This window comes from Montipora capricornis, chromosome 13, assembly GCF_036669925.1.
Source record: "Montipora capricornis isolate CH-2021 chromosome 13, ASM3666992v2, whole genome shotgun sequence".
Lineage (NCBI taxonomy): Eukaryota > Metazoa > Cnidaria > Anthozoa > Scleractinia > Acroporidae > Montipora > Montipora capricornis.
This window is the reverse complement of record NC_090895.1, coordinates 31,004,625-31,024,907: the sequence shown is the minus strand read 5'-3', so window position 1 is coordinate 31,024,907 and position 20,283 is coordinate 31,004,625. Positions and strand designations below refer to the sequence as shown.

The window sequence follows — 20,283 nt, the reverse complement described above, 5'->3', positions numbered from 1 at the left end:
TTACCTGGTCTGCACATTCCCTGTAGAGTTTTTCAGCGTCCTCTGAGCTTGTTCCCAGTGGCACTTTGGCTGCAAGGAGAAATGGTTAAATTAATTTTAATTCATTTATCAGGACAATACTACTACTACTACTACTAATTATTATTATTATTATTATTATTATTATTACAGAAGGGATCTTGACCACTGAGCTTAATATGACTAACTAGACACAGCTGCGTGCAGCCAGGCACTAGTTCTAAAGAATTCAATCTCATACCCAGAGTCCTTGGGCTTTTTGGTCAGCGGGTGAGTGCCAGGAGAGACTCTGAGATAGTGGTCTTCAACAATATTTTTGATTGGTGGCTTGCTGAACAATGCTAGTCAGAAAGGAAGTTGGAAAGTACCACACCAGGAAACCCTAGAATTTGGAGGGAGACTCGAAATCTAAAACTAGTTTCAGCGCTGTTTTGTTTTTTCTACCATCCCTGTTTTCCCTTTCTTAAAGCATCTCAGAAATAAAGAAATTACAAAAATAATAAAACGACTATGTTTGAATTATGTCTAACAGCTTTGACTAAGAAACAGCAGCCGTTAAAAGCACAGGAATTTTCCCACACTGCTAAAAACTGATTACTGTTGCTGTTGCAAAAGTACTGTCACAGTGGGAAAACATTACATCAGTCTCTTTGGGAAGAAATCTGTGGAAGAAGGTCTTGTCAAAGCCATTCAGAATTATGGAAACATGAAATTGTAGTAGAAGAGGACATTCGTGTCATTTCCACAACAAAAGGATGATTGTGTTGCTTGCACAATAGTATTCTGCACGGTAGAATGCACGCTGAAACGCTGAAAATACACTTGTCAAAAGTGTCAGAAGTTTCATCTTCACTCAGGCTTACAGCAAGCCAATGAACATTTAATTTCTCCAGTTTCTTTTATGGTGTGTAAGACTAATTAAAAGTTCTTGTTTCTTGAACACTTTTAATCCACCGTTTATTTCCTACTGTCTACTGTTTTCTGTTTCCGTTTTAAACTCAAGCATGTGCAATAAGACAGGAACCCAACATTTTCTGGGAAAATGGAGTCTGTTTTCCCAGACTCTCTCTGGGCGTTCATTCAAAGTTGTATAAACTTCAATGTGAGTAAACTTTGTTAAATAGCTCCTTAGAATCTAATCAACCCGTCAATGGCAAAGTAACTCCTGGATTGAGGATCTGGATGGTGTAGTGAAGTTCTTCAGGATCTGAAATATTCTTCCATTGGTTCAGCGAAATCATGAATTCTGAAATGTGATATTTTGCTACTATTTGTCTTGCTAACGTATTTAGTTGTTTCATAGTTTAAGTGTAAGTAGTCGAAATTGTCAGAAAAGAACACAATGTGTACCCCTTTCACCTCAAATACATCATTGTTATGTATACTCCGAAAATAACAAGCTAAGCTATCAAGACACAACACTCAAGAAGCACACATGTACCTTGAGGATGGCCTCTACCGTATAAATCACTTGCATGAGAATCAAATATTTTAAATCCCATATTACCATTACGATAGATAGCAACACCAATACCTTCCATTGTTAATATAAAATTGGTGTAGTTTTGAGATATTAGTGATTCAAAGGCTATTTGTAAAGAGGTACAATACAGATATCCCTCTATTGTAGACTCTTGATGTACAGTGCCATATTCTAGAAGTTCATGGTAAGTCTCAAACACATTTAACATTGTTGGTAATTTCCAATATTCATTATTGTAAGGGCTGGAGATCATTAATTAAACTGATTCCTTGTGTGTTATTATAAATCAAAGAGTACAAACTCATTGCAACACATTGTTGTCCTGCATTTTGTCCAAATACTAACTCATTACCTTGGCTATATGGTGCTGCTATTGTTTTTCTCGGGTCAACATACATTGGGGTAGGACCAGGAATCTCTTCAATCTATATCATTCTGTACTCAACGTAAAATATTATAATTATTCGCTGTATGGGTTTGACTCTCATAACTTTAGACACATCACTCTGTTACAAGAAAACAACGATGAATATCACTTAGCTTGTAGCTCGATGTTTTACTTTCTTTGTCCCTTGACAAAGTGTCCTGGAGCATTTAAACAATCAATTCGTTTTATTCTGATGCTTTCCAACCTTAATGAAACAATGCATTTTTGAAGACTTGGGTGTACTTGAAACAAATTCTCTAACCTTTCTATTCTTGTTCCTCACATGTTGTAGAGTTCGTACTGGTATTCTACTGGGTTCATGATCATGTCTAAATGCACAACATTTACAACCATATGTGGATGCTCCTTTCGATCAACATCAGATAGCCCATTTGATACAGCATGATTCTCCATAGGTTCACTCATAAATATTCGCTCTCAAATTTCGCAGAGCGACCCAATTCGAAAACGCTCAACATCTTTTAGTGTGGGTCTACTCTGAACGGTAGGGCGTTTATGTGGTTTGAGCGTATTTAGAATCATAGCATTTGTTCTAACTTTTGACAATGACACTGCCTTTTTGCAAGCCATCACAAGCCATCAATTTTGTTCCCAGAAGCTGCGATCCCTTTGGTCAGCACCAGGGCACCCATTCCACTGGACAAGGGTAACGCAGGCTGTTTGATTTCACAAGTGTGCTTTAAAGACTCCACGGCGATTTGTGACTAAATGTGGAAAACAAAGCCCAATGGAGTGCCTGGGTAATTACCAACTACATGTAAATTAATCAACAAACTGAAGTGGGTGTCTGAAACATCTACACTGTAGCAGCTCCACCATTGGTAGTCAGCTCCTAGTTGGAGACTAACTCCCATGGCTGGAAAATCCAGCTGACAGACCAGCCAAAAGCTCACATAGTACAAGAGACAGGTACTTGTCATATTGATAAACAGTGCAAGGTGAAGAACTACCCAGGAATTAATGGCTGACTACCAGTGACAAGCTAAAATAACTCTATTCAGTAGTAGGAGTAGAAAATAATTCTGAAAATTTGATTTTGAGTTAGACAGCCTAATTATCTGCTAGGGTACCTTTTGTTCAAATTATGTATCATTAGAACTTGTACAGTGTCAGAAAAAACACACACAAAGCATTGTTACTTCTGCAGACAGTTTGGACTTTTAGAATGTATAATATATCAGCTGACATTATGACCTGTATAATCACATAACTTCTTACATGGAAATGGAACTGACGATCCACATGCAAACACCAGGTAGTCATAACTTATTTCTGTTCCACTAGCTAGAGTCACAGTGGTTCTGGAGATATTGCAACTCACAACACGATCTTTAACAAATGAGCCATGCCTCAAGATTCCCGCATAAGGTATCAGCGTCTTTCTGGTAAAAGATGGCTCTACAACACAGCGCAGCCCTGCAATGTTATGATGGAAAGCATCTTTGGGATCAATGAGTGTGACTATACAGTAATTGTCCAGTTGCATAGCAACCTCAATGCCTCCATAGCCTCCACCAACGATGACCACCTCACAAGAATTCTTGGGTAGAGCTAAAGAAGAAGACGATTTTCCCATGATATCACATGTGTGTGTAATCTGCGCACATGTGGCACCTGAAAAGTTAAGATGGTCTAAGTTAACCCCAGGAAAATATTGCATTCACTTTCACTTTAAACTGAAAAGTACGGTAAATGATCAGCTATAATAAGCCCCCCTATAGCCTTATGATCATAATAAGCCTCCCCACTCTAATAAGCCCCCCACCCCAAATTTTGTGGAATAAACAAACACAGCAAAAGTGGGTTTAAAATTTGAATGCACATTTTTCTCTTGAGCTTCACATGTCAGTCTCGCACACTTGTCTAGCAGCCTAAATATAATACTAAGGAAAATGTAGAATTGTATTTGAACGGTTACCCTTTTCAATACATAACATGTTGAAATTATCCACAAGACAGTTCTCCACAAAATATGAAAATTTTTAGATTGATTCCAGTTCCCTCCATCACTTTCAACTAGCAAAACATAGCTAAGATTATAATACTATTAGCCTTTTCAAAATATTTTTGGGGAGCAGGTCATAAGGAAAGTGGAGACGGTTTGGTGCTAAAGGCACCCAAGCGAGTGCCCAAAGGACACAAGCTTCTAGAGGGGTCTGGGAGCATGCTCCCCTGGGGAATTTTTAGTGCAATGTGGGGGAATAAAAGGGACAAAATTTCACATATGAAATTTTGATAAGTTTGTTAGCAAATAGGATTGATTGTTGTTTATTGTTACACATCAAACTCTGAGGTTCAATACATGAGAACAGGCATATGGTCAGCAAACATAATTTGAAAAATTTGCATGAATAGAAGAAGGCTTTAGCTAAAATACTTATACAACTAAATCTGACTACTTAATTTACAAACACACAGGATAATATAATTAAATAAATTGCATAAACAAGTACTCCTAGTAGAATTGTTTCAAATAACAGGAAACAAAAAAAAAAAAAAAAAAAAAAAAACATTAACGATTTGTCCACAAAGTTTACAATTTAGTCCCAATGGACTTGATCAGACTATAGAATTAAGGAATGTTAATTAAATAACAGTTCACATGTGTAACAAAAAAAGTATTGCAGACGTGAATTTGTGCGTCAAACAAGCTTTTTTCAAGCTTTTATAATATCTTTAGTGACTTCGCGTTTGAGCTAAAAATGTGTTTTGTCTGAAATTTTCTGACTAGGTCAAGCTTTCTGAGGAGGTGGCTTATAACAGTTGTGTGCTAAGTTACCTGGCCTCTAAATGAAAGTGAGGCTGGTGTTGACCCTGTTATGATAAAGACCTCCCTCCTTTTCTTATGTTAATGATGTTGTTGTCATGCTAATTATTAAAAATTTACATAAGAAAAGCAATGAGGCTTCTATCAAAACAAGGTCAACTCCAGCCTCACTTTCATTCATAGGCCAGGTAACTGAGCACACTATTGTAAAATGGACTATTGAGTCATCAACCGGCCAGTTTTGAGAAGGCTGTATTATGTACTTAAAAATAAAAATGGACATACAGTATACTGTATGTTTACACCTTATTAAGAAGGATACAAATCAAGACAACTTCACACGTCTTTCAGCACTGCGAGCTAGAAGAATGTGTCAACTTATTTGAACAACAAAATCACGTTCGTTAAAGTTTTACTGAACTACATGTACATGTAAGCCAATTGATCAATTTGGTTTTAATTGGATTTCATTCTATATTCAGCATTGTTAATTTTCTTATTCTGCAAAGGAGCTTGATTTGTATCTAATTGTTCTTTAAATAAATCACATATTGTTCGTATGTTTAATTGTGGTTGCCTTGTATGTACTGAGGAATCTGTGTATATCTTTGATTTACATGAAGGTCTGCATACATAATTTATGTAGTGAACGCGCGCATGGAACTATACTTTACGATCAAATTTTTGTGTATTAAAAAAGTGATGGATCAACTGAACTTGCAAGAAAACATCTGTACAATTATAGACTTATATTTACCAAATAGTAGCACAGTTAGCTTTCACCATAAAATGTGTTCGGGTAAACGAAAAGGTTCGGCAGTGACATGAGTAAGCATTTTATAATAAGCTTGTGTTGTTGTATCACATAGCATCTCTGATATTCGCTGGAGTGAATTCTCTTTGATTTTTTTATTCTGGATATTTGAATATCTAGCTTGAAGGAATGAGCCGTTTAAAAGTTCATGGATTCATTCCCGCCTACCGAGGCTCGAGGTTGTGAACAAAACAAGTTCGTCAGGTTATGGTCCCTGATGGTCAGATCTGTTCATGCAATTCCCAAAACAAACCCTAATTGTTTACGATTCTACTAATTGTTCATAGTATCAGCACGTTTGAACGAATTTTGAGAATTACTAGTGTTTTTCTTACCTTGGGGCAAGGGGCAAATTCTGTGATCGTAAAATTTGGCGTCTTGACAAACCTTGACATCAAAATGGACCCTGAGCCCGCGTTAGTAAACAAGGAGTAACACATGCGCACTGCTATGACAGAAGTCAATATGGCGGACTGTTTGTATTTGGTAAGTAAGTAAGTAAGTAACTTTGTTTACCCACATATTGCAAATGAGCAAAGGCTCGTTTAAATGCAAATGTGCAGTATTAAATTAAAGAAATGAAAGACAATCTATTTACAAAGTGAAGCATAAACTAAAGATATGAAGGACGATCTCTTTACAGACAGTTCCGAGTAATGTAGTGATTGTCGAAGAAAGGGACAGTGTTTTAAAGGTAGGATTGTGGTTTTTTCTCTCCGACTTGTTTTGTTGGCCCTTAAGCTAGACATTCCTGTGAATGTTTAGCGTAACATAACGTTTTCTTTTTAAATTAAACTTGAGATGATGATGATCTTTGATTAGAACTTCCTGGCGCCCAGTTATATATTCTCACATGTTTTCATGTTTTTCGGAATATAGATTCGAATCATTGATGCATACAAGTTTAGGAAAATTATAACAAACGTATGAAGATGTCATTGAAGTGGTGCAGAACGAATCAAAGTAGATATTGAAGTTGTACATTGTATGCTTGCGAGTAACTCCAACAGAATTAAACTTAATGCGAAGACAGCTTTGTTTGAATTTAGTCAGTGTCTTTTTTAAAGACATGTTTTCGCTGTCTCATTTTGTCGGTAATGATAACATTTACATAAAGCTGGAATTTATAGTTAGTGAAAGATTGGTTGTTAGTCATCTGTTCATCTACATCTTTGATAGCAAAAGGTTGCTCTTGACACCAATACCTACAAGTCCTTTTCCGCTTTATTTGTTGCCTTAGGAGAAGTGTAAGGGGATCTCTTGAAGTCACCATGTGTGCAGAAGTGATGGATATTACGAGAGATGAATCAAAAAGAATTCTTAGGAGGCTAGGTATATTGGTTGAAGGGGGTAGTTTCTAAAGAAACTGTGGTGCTGCATTGGTGGGGAAGTAGTATACAAAAATTTTGGTTTTATCAACGGAGTTGATAATGTAAATTGGCCACCATACAGAGATTCTAAAAGCTGACGTTTCGAGCGTTAACCCTTCGTCAGAGCGAATCCAAAGACAAAGGGCTAACACTCGAAATGTCAGCTTTTAGAGTCTCTGTACGGTGGCCAATTTACATTATCAACTCTGTTTATTGGTTGTTTAATTGAAAAGAACTCTGATAGTTTCTGAGATGCTATCATGGGGCCAATGTTGTTTAAAAAAACTGTTCAATTGAGAGTTAACAAAATGCAACGTTTGTCTACTGTGACCCTCAGAAACTCTGCTACAAAGTGACAGGTTTCCAAATTTATCAGCATAGGTGGATTTAATGTTATGTCATCTCCACCGTGTTGGTGAACGAAGACAAAAGATCTCTCATTACCAGTAGCTCCTCTTGTTCATCCACCAGCAATATTGTGCATTGCGGCATTGTTGTCTTTGTCTCTAGAGATTGGTTGCAAACCATCTATAATTTCATTTCCATTATGTCATCCTATTGTCAGATAAATTATTGTTTTGTGCTAATTAAATAGAGCAATTTTTTGTTATTATCATTATTATAATTATGATTTGTGTTGTAGATCTATACTTGTGGGTAATTATAGATAAATGACCATCTTAGATAAATAAATGAATTCAAGTGGGACTGATATCCAGTATTGTCATTTCACAGCAGATCTTTCTCTGGGCTCTTTAGTTTTTGCACTAATTCTAAGGCTTCTGTTTATGAATTTGGAAGATAAAATTATTTGTATTTGTTGCTACAGTACCAACAATATAAGATTTAAATGTGTTTTGTTTGTTTGTTGGTACAATAAAACAAGTATCCTTGGTGTGAGAAAAGCTGAATGCTCAATTTAAAGTGAAATTCTAATACTAAACTAGGCTGATAATTATGTGAAAATGACTGCATAATGTCTGTGTTTTTCTAGAACTGGAAGCATATTCATCCATTATCAGTGCTTTTAGAGCTCAAGGAGAGTTAAGCCGGTTAGTTAGTTAACTTGAACTCAAAATTTAGTTACATGTAGCAACAGCTGATAAGTTATTGTACATACGTACAGTTGAATGAGCATTAGGTGAACGTTCATTGAGTTGAAACCCCACCTGCCAACTCTTGGTCTCAAATAACCATAGAGGAAGTGCTGCCATTGCAATGACAACTGCTATTGTGTTGATTTTGTAGTCTTCTGGGATAAGGGTAAACTCCATATAATGTTTAAGTATCCATTCCATTTTCTTAATGAATTGGAAATGAGTTCTGGCTGTGGTGTATCAATGATTGGTTAGCCTTAGTGAGATACAGTGTAAATAATAGATTGATGGTGTCTGCTTATGGAGATTTACATGGTAATGTCAAATTTCATGCATAGCCTCTTTTCTGACCATTGTAAATATTCAATAACGTTGTCCATTTAGCTTTAAAGTTATTTTGCGTGACCAGTTACATTCTGTATATACATTTCTCTCTTTCAATAGTAACAATATTATTGTATCTTCTTTGTAACATACATACTATACTGTACAGTACAAAATAAATTCTGATCAAACTCTATAGATTGAATGGCATTTGAACATGTGTATGTGCTGTATTCAACTATGATTGTCAAATTTCATCCATATGGCACACCTTCAATAAGCCTTGCTCTGTTTTGTGACCTCGACAACCTAATTAAAACAATAAACTGATTAGAGTTCACCTTGGAATGACATTTTCTGTGTAGTTTAATTTTCCTGTTGCATGTAGTCCTGAGAGGAACTGTCGTTTTGTGACTGACTTGTCTCTGAAAATTACAGTGGCTAATTGTCCTCTCAACTTTGAACTTTATTTAATTGTCCAGTCTTCTAGCACTGGGGCACTACATGTAACTGGGGACATTGCACATAGAAAACAATTCAACAGAAATAAAAATATATTGGTTTTTGAGGAGAGGGGAAAACTGGAGTAGTCCGGAGAAAAACCTCTCAAAGCAGAGCAACCTGAGAACCAACAAGCTCAACCTGCGTATGACACAGAGTCTGGGAATCTAATCTGGATCCTGTTGGTGGCAGGCGAGTGCTATCACGTCTGTGCCATCGCTGCTCCACTTCTCAGGACCATACTCACATTGGGAATAACCATTTGAGTATCACCTTTCGATTATTCTTCCAGGACAAAAAAGAAAATCTTGCAAGATCTAGGAACACAACTTAGGTAAGTTGATGTAAATATGTAAATTTTAAGTAATAATGTCTTGTAGTATGACTGTTCGTTGCAGATGATGTGTCCAATAAATATAGTAGAAATTAGTTTTCAATGGCTATGATCCTTATGTAAATGAGTTTAAACAAGAGTATAAGAAAAGGCCTATCTCAAGAGTGACAAGTAGTTATTTTATGAGACATCTCAAGTCAAGCAACATCTATCAGGTAATAAAACTTCAAACAAAGAGTTAAGGTTGCGATAAACTTATTTGGTAGTTTTCTGGTTGATAGTATATCGACTGAGCGGCACAGAGCGGAAGTGAGAAGAGCATACAGTGATGACAGGCTTGCTATTGTTGCTGAAAGGTGAGTACATAGTATATATACATAGTATGTATTCTGTTATGTACATACAGTGACATGCATGAGGAAGGAGATGACCTGCTCCAGTGGTTAGGGAATTGGATATGGATGCTGATGCTCAGGGTTCTAATGCTGCTGTGAGCACCAATTATTGGGCATTAACCCGGTCACCCGTGAACCAGTCCCCATGGGTAAAACCATCTTGCATTGACATCTGAGGAAAATCAGTAAGTGTCACTCTTAAGAGGGAAAGGTTAATGGGAACATCTCATTTACATGCTCTTATGCAAAATACATGTATTAAATAATAATGTATTAGAGCACCTTTCAAATGACCTTGAACAAGTGTTCGCAGTTTGTTTTATGGACCAATGTTTGGCAAGATTAAAACAAACCTTCTCCTTATTCCTGCCAAGGAAACTCCCTATAATTATGGGCAGTAAACAGTTCAATTGCCCAATCACATTACTTCATTTCAAATGACGTCAAAGCAAAACTTTCCAGAAAGTTTCATGGAGAGATGATGTTGTTTGCATCCGTTTTTGTTCTATAAGCCAATGAAATGTTTTGCATTTTTGTTTACGTCTGTTGTTACGTTTATTTGTCAAGGTCATGTGAAAGTTGCTCTATTGCCAAGAGATGTAAATTTCTTTTATGACACAAATGTTTGCATGTTGGTTTAAGTTTAATCTGTGATAATGGGAATATGGAAATCCAATAAAGTTCTTTCATTTGTGTTTTAATTTTACAGCATATATGGTGCTGGAAGCTGTGCTGAATGGGCAGCAGAGGGGCGGAGACTTGTTCCACTTATGCCACGCCTTGTACCTCAAACTGTTTTCAGTGCATCAGCAACGGCTGCTGCAAATGCCACTGCTGCAGCTAATGCTAAGGTTCTGGCTTCTTCAGGCAAGTGTACTGCAGTCTTTCTTGCACAATAATGTTTACAATGCAGTCAAGGTTTCTTTTAGATTAACATTAATGTGTAATTTGAGATGACCTTTTATGTAATAATTAGCTCTTATTAACCGAGCTTAGTCAGTCTGTATGGGAGAACCTTGACCGAGGTCGTGAGTACAGACCAAACGCAGTGAGGTCTGTACACACGACGGAGGTCAAGATTCTCCCATACAGACTGACTAAGCTCGATTAATAAGATGTTTATTATATGGCAAACAAGAACAATTTAATTCGTTTAATGTAACTGGTTTGTACTAACTGACATTTTCCTTGCGAACGGCGATGAGTGGCAATGAGCTGAACTTAATTCTGTCAAAGTTTGCTCGTCATCCTCTCTTTTGTCATCATGCTGTTTGGCACTTCCATAAATAAATATTGGTAGAAGAAAATACTCAATATTTTTGCATTTTAGTTTGAATCTTTTCACCGCAAAACATTACCGGTCTAGATGCCAATCTAGATGGGAAAATCTAGACCACGGTCAATATCGATTTTAGCCAATCAAATTCTTGAATTTTGTAGTCCCCAGTCCTCGTGAGACAGAGCCATATAATAATATAGTGTATTAATTCATTTTTTACTGTAGGCAATAAAGCTAGTAGCAGTCCTACTTCTGTAAATGCCAATGGAAACTCTTCAACATCACCCAATCTGCAGAGCAATCCAAAAGCTGCCACAATTAAACAACAACCTCCAACAGGTAATAATTTTTTTTTGGTGTGATGTATGTGTTTTATTTGTCAAACTCAGTGTATGAGCTGTTTGCATCATTACAGGTTCAGCTCAGTCCAGTGATGTAGATGGATATGATGATGATGGCAAACCCAAACGCAAAAGGCGACTAAGTGTATCAAGTCTCAACAAACCAGTGACAAAAGTTACTATCCCCACTCCTACACTGGTGTCAAAGCCACTGACAAAACAGACCACATCAGTCAGTACTATGACCAAGTCTGGCAAAGCCTTACCAGGACCAGCTGGGACAATCAAGGCTATTCCAAGGGTTTCTCAACTTCCTGCTTCAGCATCACAAGTAAAACTCCTCACCAAGACAATAGCAGTGTCTCAAGCAATTTGTCAGTCCAAGACAGTTCTGAGTTACAAAACCATGACATCAGTCACATCCTCCACAGCCAAAGCTCAAACAGTAATGACACAGTCCACCCCCAAGACACAAACCAAACTTGCTTCTGGAACTCCTCCAAAGGGAGTATTGGCATCAAAGACCCCACTATCCTCTGCCATAAAGAATGTCACTAGTGGAGCTGTCAACCCAGCCATTACTGCAAATCCCATTGGGGTGGCACTGAAAACTGGTTTAACAGCAGCTCAACTGGCGGCAAGACACAAAGTTATTAAACCACCAGCGGCCAGATTCAAGCCTCTTCCTGGAACTGTGAAGTTCAAGTCTGTTACACCAGCAACCATGGGAACTTGTTCCACTGTTACCATGGTAACACCAAGTCCTAGTTCTCAGTCTTCATCAGCTTTACCAGCTACAAGTACTCAGCCTGTTGTACGTGTCATCCATGTTCCAGGAACAGGAGGTGTTGGTGTCAGTAAGCCTGTGGTTGTCATGACAACTGGTTTGTCCAAAGCAACAGTTGCAGGTGCTGTACCAGGAATAAGTAGCCCAGCAAGTTTAACGAAGTCAACCTCACAGGTAAGCAGAGTCGAACTTACATGGAAGAATCGGGTGCATGTGTGGTTGATTATTGCCTTTTTTCTGTTCCCTCTTCTGCCAAATAGGGTGCATAAAATAAACAATGCTTAGGCTCCCTTCCTATTACAGTGATTAACACCATTCCAGTAAGATTCCTTTTCTTAATTTTCTTTATTTCATTGTCAAATCTGTTTAAGATATTTTTTCCATCACTATTGTATGCTACCCTTTTCATTCCTAAGATTAGAATGATTGTAGGACAAATACCACAACAGGTGCATGTTCTTCATGCCTATCATGGGTATTTTAGGTTTGAAGATGGAAATTTTCGGAAATGCAGTTTTATAGAACTAAAAGTTAGTGACCATACTTGTACTCTTAGAATGTAAAGGCAATTTTGATGAGTAAATTACCTAGGTAAAATCTATATCAGGCATTCTTCTAGTTAAAGGATTAAAACTTTTATATCATTATTCATTTGTGATTCTAAAATAAATTTTGCTGTCATTGGTGATAAGGTCACGCAAAATGCTGCAGTTGCAAAAACCACTGTCACTACAGCCACCACACTGTCGTCACCATCCAAACCTAAGGGTGTCATAACGGCAGCATTGTCCTCAGCCTCCAAAACAGCTGGTTTGACAACACTTGTTGGAGGAACAAACCGGATGGTGCTGTCAGTCCCAGCTTCCTTGCCGCCTACAACAAGTATCTCTATTCAAACTACGTCTTCCCAGGGAAATGGGATTACTAAAACACAAGGTAAGGTCTACAGTTGTTATTATTTCTTTCTTCAGATTGACCCCTTCACAATGACTGTTGTCATGCTTGTTACAAAATCTATCTGGATGCTGGGCTTGTAGCCATATACATGTAGATCCACAAAAAGTCGGCATAAATAGAAATTGAGTTCAAGGGGAATGATATCACTCCTTGGGTCCTCTAGGAGAAGAAGTTAACGAACTGCTGATTTTTTCATTCTTTTCCTGACCAGGAATAAGAAAGGCATGTCAGCCATGGGAGTAACTAAAAGTGATATTTAATATTAAGTACAGTTTACACACGATGAAGTTGTTATGTTTTCTCCAGTTATGGGCTCCAATTTAAGAATGGCTTTTACAGGTTTCATTCTGACATTCACAGCTATTGCACCACCACAGTGTGCTTCCAAGAAAGATGCCAAAATAACAGCTGTTATGGTCAGTCCAAAGCTGTCTCCTTCTCAGATTACGCCCAGTCTTTCAGCACCAACAGTTACCACACAGGTACGATCCAGACCTTTGCCTGCCATTCTGCCTGCACCTCCAAAACCACCAAGTGTCCCTCAGTCAGCTGCTGGTCTTCCTACAACAGTCACAAGAAAACTTCCAACCATACTACCAGCTCCAGCAAAAAATGTCACTGTCTTTCCCACTGTTCTTGTTCCTGTGGCAACTGTAGGCCCACATTCTGCAGCACAACTTCAGTCGTCAGTTTCTGTGGCTGCAAGCACACCAGCTAAAAGTGCTGCAGGTGTATCAGTTTTGGATGAAGTTGTTGGACAGAAATATTTGCCAGTAGTTCGAGCTGGTCAGGAAACAAACCCAGTTTCTACTGATCAAGCTAACTGCAATATTCAAGAGATCAAGGAGAACGTGGGTATTGCTGAAATATCAGGCTCGGAAGCAGCAGATGTGAATGAGCAAAGCACAGTAGTTGAATGTGATAACAACACTTCATCAGAAGATGATTCTCTTCTCATATGTTCAGAAACAATTGACAGTAGTTGTGGTATCACTGAGGCACCCACACGATTAGATTTTTTCCCAGTTATGGCTGAAAGCACACCAATCAAGGAGCAGATTGACAAAAATGTGGAAATCACTCCAAAGGAGCAAGTAACAGATTCGGATCCACTGTCACTTGAAGATGTGGTGGTTTCTGTGTCTGATTTAAATACTGAAAATCCTGACAAAGAAGACCTTGTTTCTGAAACAAAACCTTGTGAAACCCAGCTAGAGACAATAAAAGAATCTATTGAAAATGTAACTGTTCAGAGAGTGGATGATACTGGTGAGATTTCTGAAATAATAGGAGGTAGTGTACCTGAAACTCTCTACCCCGAGTCTTTACATGATGATGTCGAGGAGGTAATTCTTGAGCCTATGGTGGATGTGGGTCTTTCTTCACCTTTGCGAAGTTCTCGCTATGATGATCAAAATGTCAAAGTAAACTGTGGTGAGGAGTCTCTGGAAAATGCTGGGCTTCCTGTGGATAATGCATTGCATATAATTGAAAGCTTTGTGGAAAGTATGGAGGGAGACTCTGGTGATACGTCTGAACCAAATCTGCAATGTGATAATTCACCATTTGGGTTTTTGCAGTCCTCAGATGCAAAAAGTTTAGATATGCCAGATGTATGCACTGCTGGGAATAAAAATGTCAACAATGAAGAAATCACAGCTGAAACCAAGATGGATAAAAGCTTTCAGGAGAGTCAGCCATCTAGCAATTTGCCAAGATTTGAGGAGGAGAGCTGGGATGGACCTATTGATGTTTTGTCCACTTCCACAAGCAGTTCAAACAGTGCAAGTGAAAGCATTGAACTGACAGAAAAGGAAATGAGAGCTCTTGAAGCATTTGGTAACATAAGAACCAGTGGAAGGAAACGAAAGCCTCCAATGTCACTGGATGCATCACCACTCAGACAAGTTAGTGGTTGGGTTAGAGGTGCTCTCAGGTATGTAGGAAGCTGTTTAAAATGAGTCAGACCTGAGACAAACAATAATGATAATAATAATAATAATAATAATAATAATAATAATAATAATAATAATAAATAAATTTGAATTTCTATAGCACATTTTCCTGACGCCCAAATGCACTTTACAGTGTCAAATAAATTAAAATCTATACACTTAAAACTACAAATATAGCAGTATAAAAAAAATAAAAATCGAAAAAGTATAAGGTCTAAAAGTCCCAAAAATAGGGATAGATGCGCTGCTTTTAATGTCAAATGAATGGGGAGCCATTGTTGCTCAATAAGTAGTGGTGTGACATGATCAATCTTTTGCTCGCAAGTGATAACTTTGGCTGCCGCATTCATAACATATTGTAGTTTTTGAGTAAGATATTCAGGTAGGCCATAGAGAAGCGCATTACAGTAATCTAAGCGAGACGTTACTAATGCATGCACTAGTGTTTTGGTGGAGTCAATGCTAAGGCATGGGCGTATGCGAATAAAAAAAAAAAGGCAGTTCAATGTTACTCAAAACTCATGGTATGGTCAACGACGGCACCAATGTTCCGTCCACTACATGTGGGCTCCACATGTTCTCCTCACTCTCTGGTTCAACTCTTGCCTTGCAGCCTGCTACAAAAGGTGGCAAGCTATCGTGGGCAAGGACGACGGAAAGGTGATTTTGGTGCTGCCAGCTGGTTCCTCAAACCAGGTACTGTACTGCCCCGGGGAAGGGGGGGGGGGACTCTCATATGAAACAGACGGGGATGCTCGTCGTCTCGCTTAGGGTGTAAATTTTGGATTTTGGTCTCGCTTAGGGTGTTCCGGGCAAAGCGCCAATATTTAAAGCCGCTAAGGTCTCGTTTAGGGTTCCGCGAAGAAACACAGAATTATGCGAAGAGAAACAGAAGTCAAATTTTCTTTTTAACTTGTTGTTAGGGGTCAAAATTTGCTTAAGCCATGCCCAGATTGGTCTCCTTTAGGGGTCACAAAAAGCTTGAGCCACGCCCAGATCCCCGTCTGTTCCATATGGGAGTCCCCCCCACCTGAGCTGTACCGTAAATGAATGGTAATAACTTCTGTGAGGTACAGTGTGATTGACTGAAGTACACTCTACATCACTGATTAATTTGTGATTTGCTACCTGCCAACTGTCCTAATTTGGGACATTCTAATGTTCAGCAAGAGTTTTCAATAGATGTATAGAAAAAATGTGATTTCCCTGAACTACAAAACATTGAAAAATAAACTAATCAAATTTACTTGTCAATGGGGAACCCCCAGGAGTCAATGGGGTAATCACTCACTATCATTTCTTTTACTCTATAGACTTGTATGTGTACGTTGTAACCACCGATATGTTAGACAATAAAGTGATATTGTATGGAGGAATTTTATGCTGGTCACTCTTAGTGATTAAATAACAAAGGCTGGCGTGTACTCAACTGAAGTAGTGAAGACAAGGAATATACTGGTTTGCTGTTATTTTTAAATGTTTTATTTCTTTTTCTGCTGGTTAGTTGACCCCATAGATGCACCAGGTTACTACAAGGTTATTAAAACTCCTATGGACTTTGGAACAATCAGAGTTAAGCTTGAGGTAAGGCTACTAGAATCTTGAATGACATTTTCAGTGTTGGTTATCTTCCATCCATTGTCAATCCTGAATGTGTTTTGACCACTTGAAAATTAGCGTACACAAAGGGGCTAATAGTTTTCTTGAGAGGGATGCTGGATATTTCTTACGTGCAATATTTGTTTCAATCCCTTAATTTACCTATGATTTGATGTTTGTTGATTTAATTTGATTGGATTTCTGTACAGTGTCCTCAATATAAACAGTGACCCAGCACTAAATGCACTTAACACTTGAATAAAGTTTGTTGTTGTTATTGTTGTGATCACCTGCCGCAGGTGCTTCAAACAAGGAAACAAACATCTTTGAAAGAGTGTACACTATTTATGAGTCAATGAGTCAATGAGTCAATGAGTTAGTGCAGTTAACCAAACCATAAAATTTCAGAGAGTGCTTAGGCCTAATCACTGAAACAAGGGCTTAGGCTTAATCAATAAATTATTGCTATATTGACTGTGAGTCTCATTGACTCATGACTCATTGACTCATTGATTTATTGACTCATAAAACATGGGACCTCTCTTTGAAAGGCCAGTTCAAGAGCTTGTTCATGGGAAAACGCATGTTTTATGAGTCAAATGAGTTAATGAGTCATGAGTCATGAGTCAATGAGACTCACAGTCAATATAGCAATAATTTGTTGATTAACCCTAAGCCCTCATTTCAGTGATTAGGCCTAAGCACTCTCTGAAATTTTAGCTTTCATTTTATGGTTTAATTAACTGCACTAACTCGTTGACTCATTGACTCATTGACTCATAAATACTTAGTAACACTCTGTTCATGGGCTACTTGAAAAAACAAGTAGCACAAAAGTTATTTGTCTTTTCAATTGAGACAAGTTGGTACAGTCATGTTGATGCTACTTGGTATGTTTCAGACTGGAAAATATCAAGAGTATACTGAATTTCATGCTGACATGCTGTTGGTGAAGGCAAATTGTTTAAAATACAATCCACCAGAGCATGAAATTCACCAGGTTAGTAGCACTGATTATTATAGTCCTGTAAATGATCAGAATCCCAATCTAGAGCACTGTCATTCCACGTATGATTTTTTTTTTATGTACAATGTTGAAATGGAGTTTTCTTTCCTTTAATGTTTGGTTGAAAAAATGACGTACTATGGAGTTTGGTACTGGTGAGATCACATTTCCACCATGTGAACTGTACTCGTCTGAAATATGCAGTAATGCTGGTGTAGAAATTGCCTTACCCAACAACAATATTATAATTCTGTGAGGTAATTGTTAGGTGCACTGTTACCTTTACTAAAATAATGTAAATAAATAGAAATAAGCACATAATTATTGATTTACTGAAATCTTCTTCATAGGATTGTGAGGATGTCTTCAGGTTCTATGAAATAGAGTATGCAAAAATGTTAGAGAGATGGGAAAAGGTAAATTCAAACAAGCAATAACAATTTTTATGATTACAATGTGAGTGGCTGATCTGTTTTACATTTATAAACTCAAGGCGAAGCGTCAAAATAATTTAAAGTGTTAATGTACACTAGGTATCTTTGGTGATTCAAGACATTTTAACAGGGAAAATTGAAAGAAATGTTTATGTAAATGAAGAAAAACCTGTATTAGATATACAGATATTGATTAATAAAACACTTCTTTCATTTTCCCATCCTTAATTATATTGAAGAATACAGTACTGAATATTGTTGTCCTAGGAAAAAGTTGGTTTCATTGTCTCATGTTCCATGAGTCACCTGAATTATGGTAACAAACACTGTCATGTGACTCTTGTCTGTGAACCATAAAGATTTTTTTATTTCTTTTCAGTGTCACGTTTCTCCTGCAAAAAAACCAAGAGTTACGCCAGTCTGAGTCTGTCAAGTTTTGACTTTTCGAAGCAATATTTGTAAAGAAAACATTGTACTGTATATTGTACTGTAATGTGCGATACAAAATTATATATGTATTTATATATTTAATCCAGGTGATGTGACCAACAAAAGGTATGACTTAGCATTTTATTACTAACTACTTTTCATACCACACAAGAAGTGCAGCACTCCTCAGATAAAAATAGCCAAATGAAAAGTTTGTTACAATATCTGAGGAGTGCCGCACTTCTTGTGCGGTATGAAACTAGTTAGTAATAAAATGCCAAGTCATATCATTTGTTGATCACATCACCTGGATTTAATATTAACGCTCTGGTTCTTCTACTATTGAGCACTCTATCAGCAGATGTGCAAATGAAATGGTATATACCAGTATATATATTTGTATATACTTTCCTCACACATAGCTTTGAAGATGAAAATAAATTAAAGTGTAGTTGTCGATCTCTCTTACCTTCCGAACAGGTAGTGCATTGGCCAATTTGTCAGTTTTTTCATTGTACTCTACTATGATCTTAGTTGAGGTTTCCTTAGAGGTCAAAACCTGTGATCAGGCCATCATTAACCAATTCATGCTTGTAAGCTTTCTTATGACCAGGTAAAAAGGCACAAGGATACAGCAAAGCTTTTTGCTTACAGCTTAATTTCCACAATGCCACTTACCTCTTATCTCTGGATTTCTGTGCCCAAGGGCAGCATTGTTGTGATGGCATGTGGTCTGTTTTGTTGCCTCTTGGCAGCATTCCACATACTTGTGGTTACTTACTACTTTATATTCTAGTTAAGTCAACTTGATCAAAAACCAGGCAACTCTTGCATCTTGCATTCCTGTTTATTTTTTGTTTTGTTATTCAAATTTGTAAGTATGAGACATAAACAAGGTTTTTTGAAACTGGAGTGACTGTAAAATAATGTATATGGTAATATTGAAAACTTGAGGTTGTAGGGCTGTGTGCACAAAAAAGCAATTCAAATAAAAAAAAATAAAGTATAAACCCTACTAAAAGGACATACTTGAGCTTCTTTTTTATTTAATCTGCATTGGCCTTTCACTTAGGCTCACTGTGAATATGAAGTGTGCTGTGTAAAAATGTTTTGAGTGACTGATTTTGGTAGCTTGTTTGTCTTGTCAAATTGCAGGCAAACTTTGAATGGCAGTTTGCAGAAATTATGCAAAAGATATGCCCTTTCTATAGATAAAAGGGCAGCAGTAGCATGCAAAGAGGTGTTATGGTCCAATAGTTAGAGCACTTCATTTGCATGCTGCTGCTCCAAGTTTAATTTGCTCTCTTTTCACTGGCCGAAATATTGACAGTCTTCACAGGTCCTGAAAAAGCAACTCTGTCATCCTTTGTACCCAGCCAACTGGTTGCCTTAAGGCAGTTGGGGATTCATATTCAGGTGTTGTTAAGTTGGAATTGCTTCATTCAGATTGTAAAAATGGAGTGGAGTGAACTAGATTGACAGAGAGGGACAATAGCCCTATAAAAAGCACATTCATTTTTATTGTCTGTTTTTTATCCTGTTGCCGCTGATATGGTTGCATTAATAGATTGTGCTTCACTAAAGTTGTTTGTCATTTATTGTTGAAAAACTGTGTATGATTTTACCTTACCTTAACCTTCCAAAAAATATTGCTTTGATAGTAAAGGTACATACAGGGCTATAATAAGGGTAATTACCGGTAATTACAATAATAATAATAATGACTTTATTTAACGAGGCTAACATATTTACTGGTGACCCTGTAGTTTTCAATATGATCCTCAATCCGATCAAATTGGAATTTCGAAATGTTGGTTTTTGAGGAGAAGGGAAAACTGGAGAAACCAGAGAAAAACCTCTTGGATCAGAGAAAAGACAAATTTTAACCATGAGCCCAAAATTGAACTTGGCTACATTGGTGGGAGACAAGTGCAATCCCCCCTAA

At 37.5% G+C, this 20,283-nt stretch overlaps 2 protein-coding genes across 2 annotated transcripts in view; one reads left to right on the top strand and one right to left on the bottom strand.

Moving 5' to 3' along the window:
- The window catches only part of LOC138028613 (ferroptosis suppressor protein 1-like), a 13,980-nt gene extending 8,039 nt beyond the window's left edge, over positions 1-5,941 (bottom strand). Inside the window, exons 1-3 of the mRNA XM_068876212.1 lie at positions 5,866-5,941; positions 3,168-3,563; positions 5-69 (exon numbers count right to left, since the gene is read on the bottom strand). Of these exons, the coding sequence (XP_068732313.1) occupies positions 5-69; positions 3,168-3,525 (423 nt within the window). The 5' untranslated portion in view covers positions 3,526-3,563; positions 5,866-5,941. The remainder of the gene's footprint in view (positions 1-4; positions 70-3,167; positions 3,564-5,865) is intronic.
- A 37-nt stretch (positions 5,942-5,978) lies between these two features.
- Positions 5,979-19,359, top strand: LOC138028792 (BRCA2-interacting transcriptional repressor EMSY-like). Its single transcript, XM_068876410.1, has 16 exons — positions 5,979-6,016; positions 6,174-6,224; positions 6,771-6,862; positions 7,895-7,952; positions 9,115-9,156; positions 9,438-9,512; positions 10,261-10,418; positions 11,056-11,169; positions 11,246-12,132; positions 12,651-12,894; positions 13,276-14,851; positions 15,484-15,566; positions 16,375-16,454; positions 17,371-17,469; positions 17,826-17,891; positions 18,289-19,359. Exons 3-16 carry the CDS (start codon positions 6,802-6,804, stop codon positions 18,331-18,333), a joined length of 3,588 nt encoding a protein of 1,195 aa, XP_068732511.1. The 5' UTR covers positions 5,979-6,016; positions 6,174-6,224; positions 6,771-6,801; the 3' UTR covers positions 18,334-19,359.
- Positions 19,360-20,283: the final 924 nt, after the last annotated feature.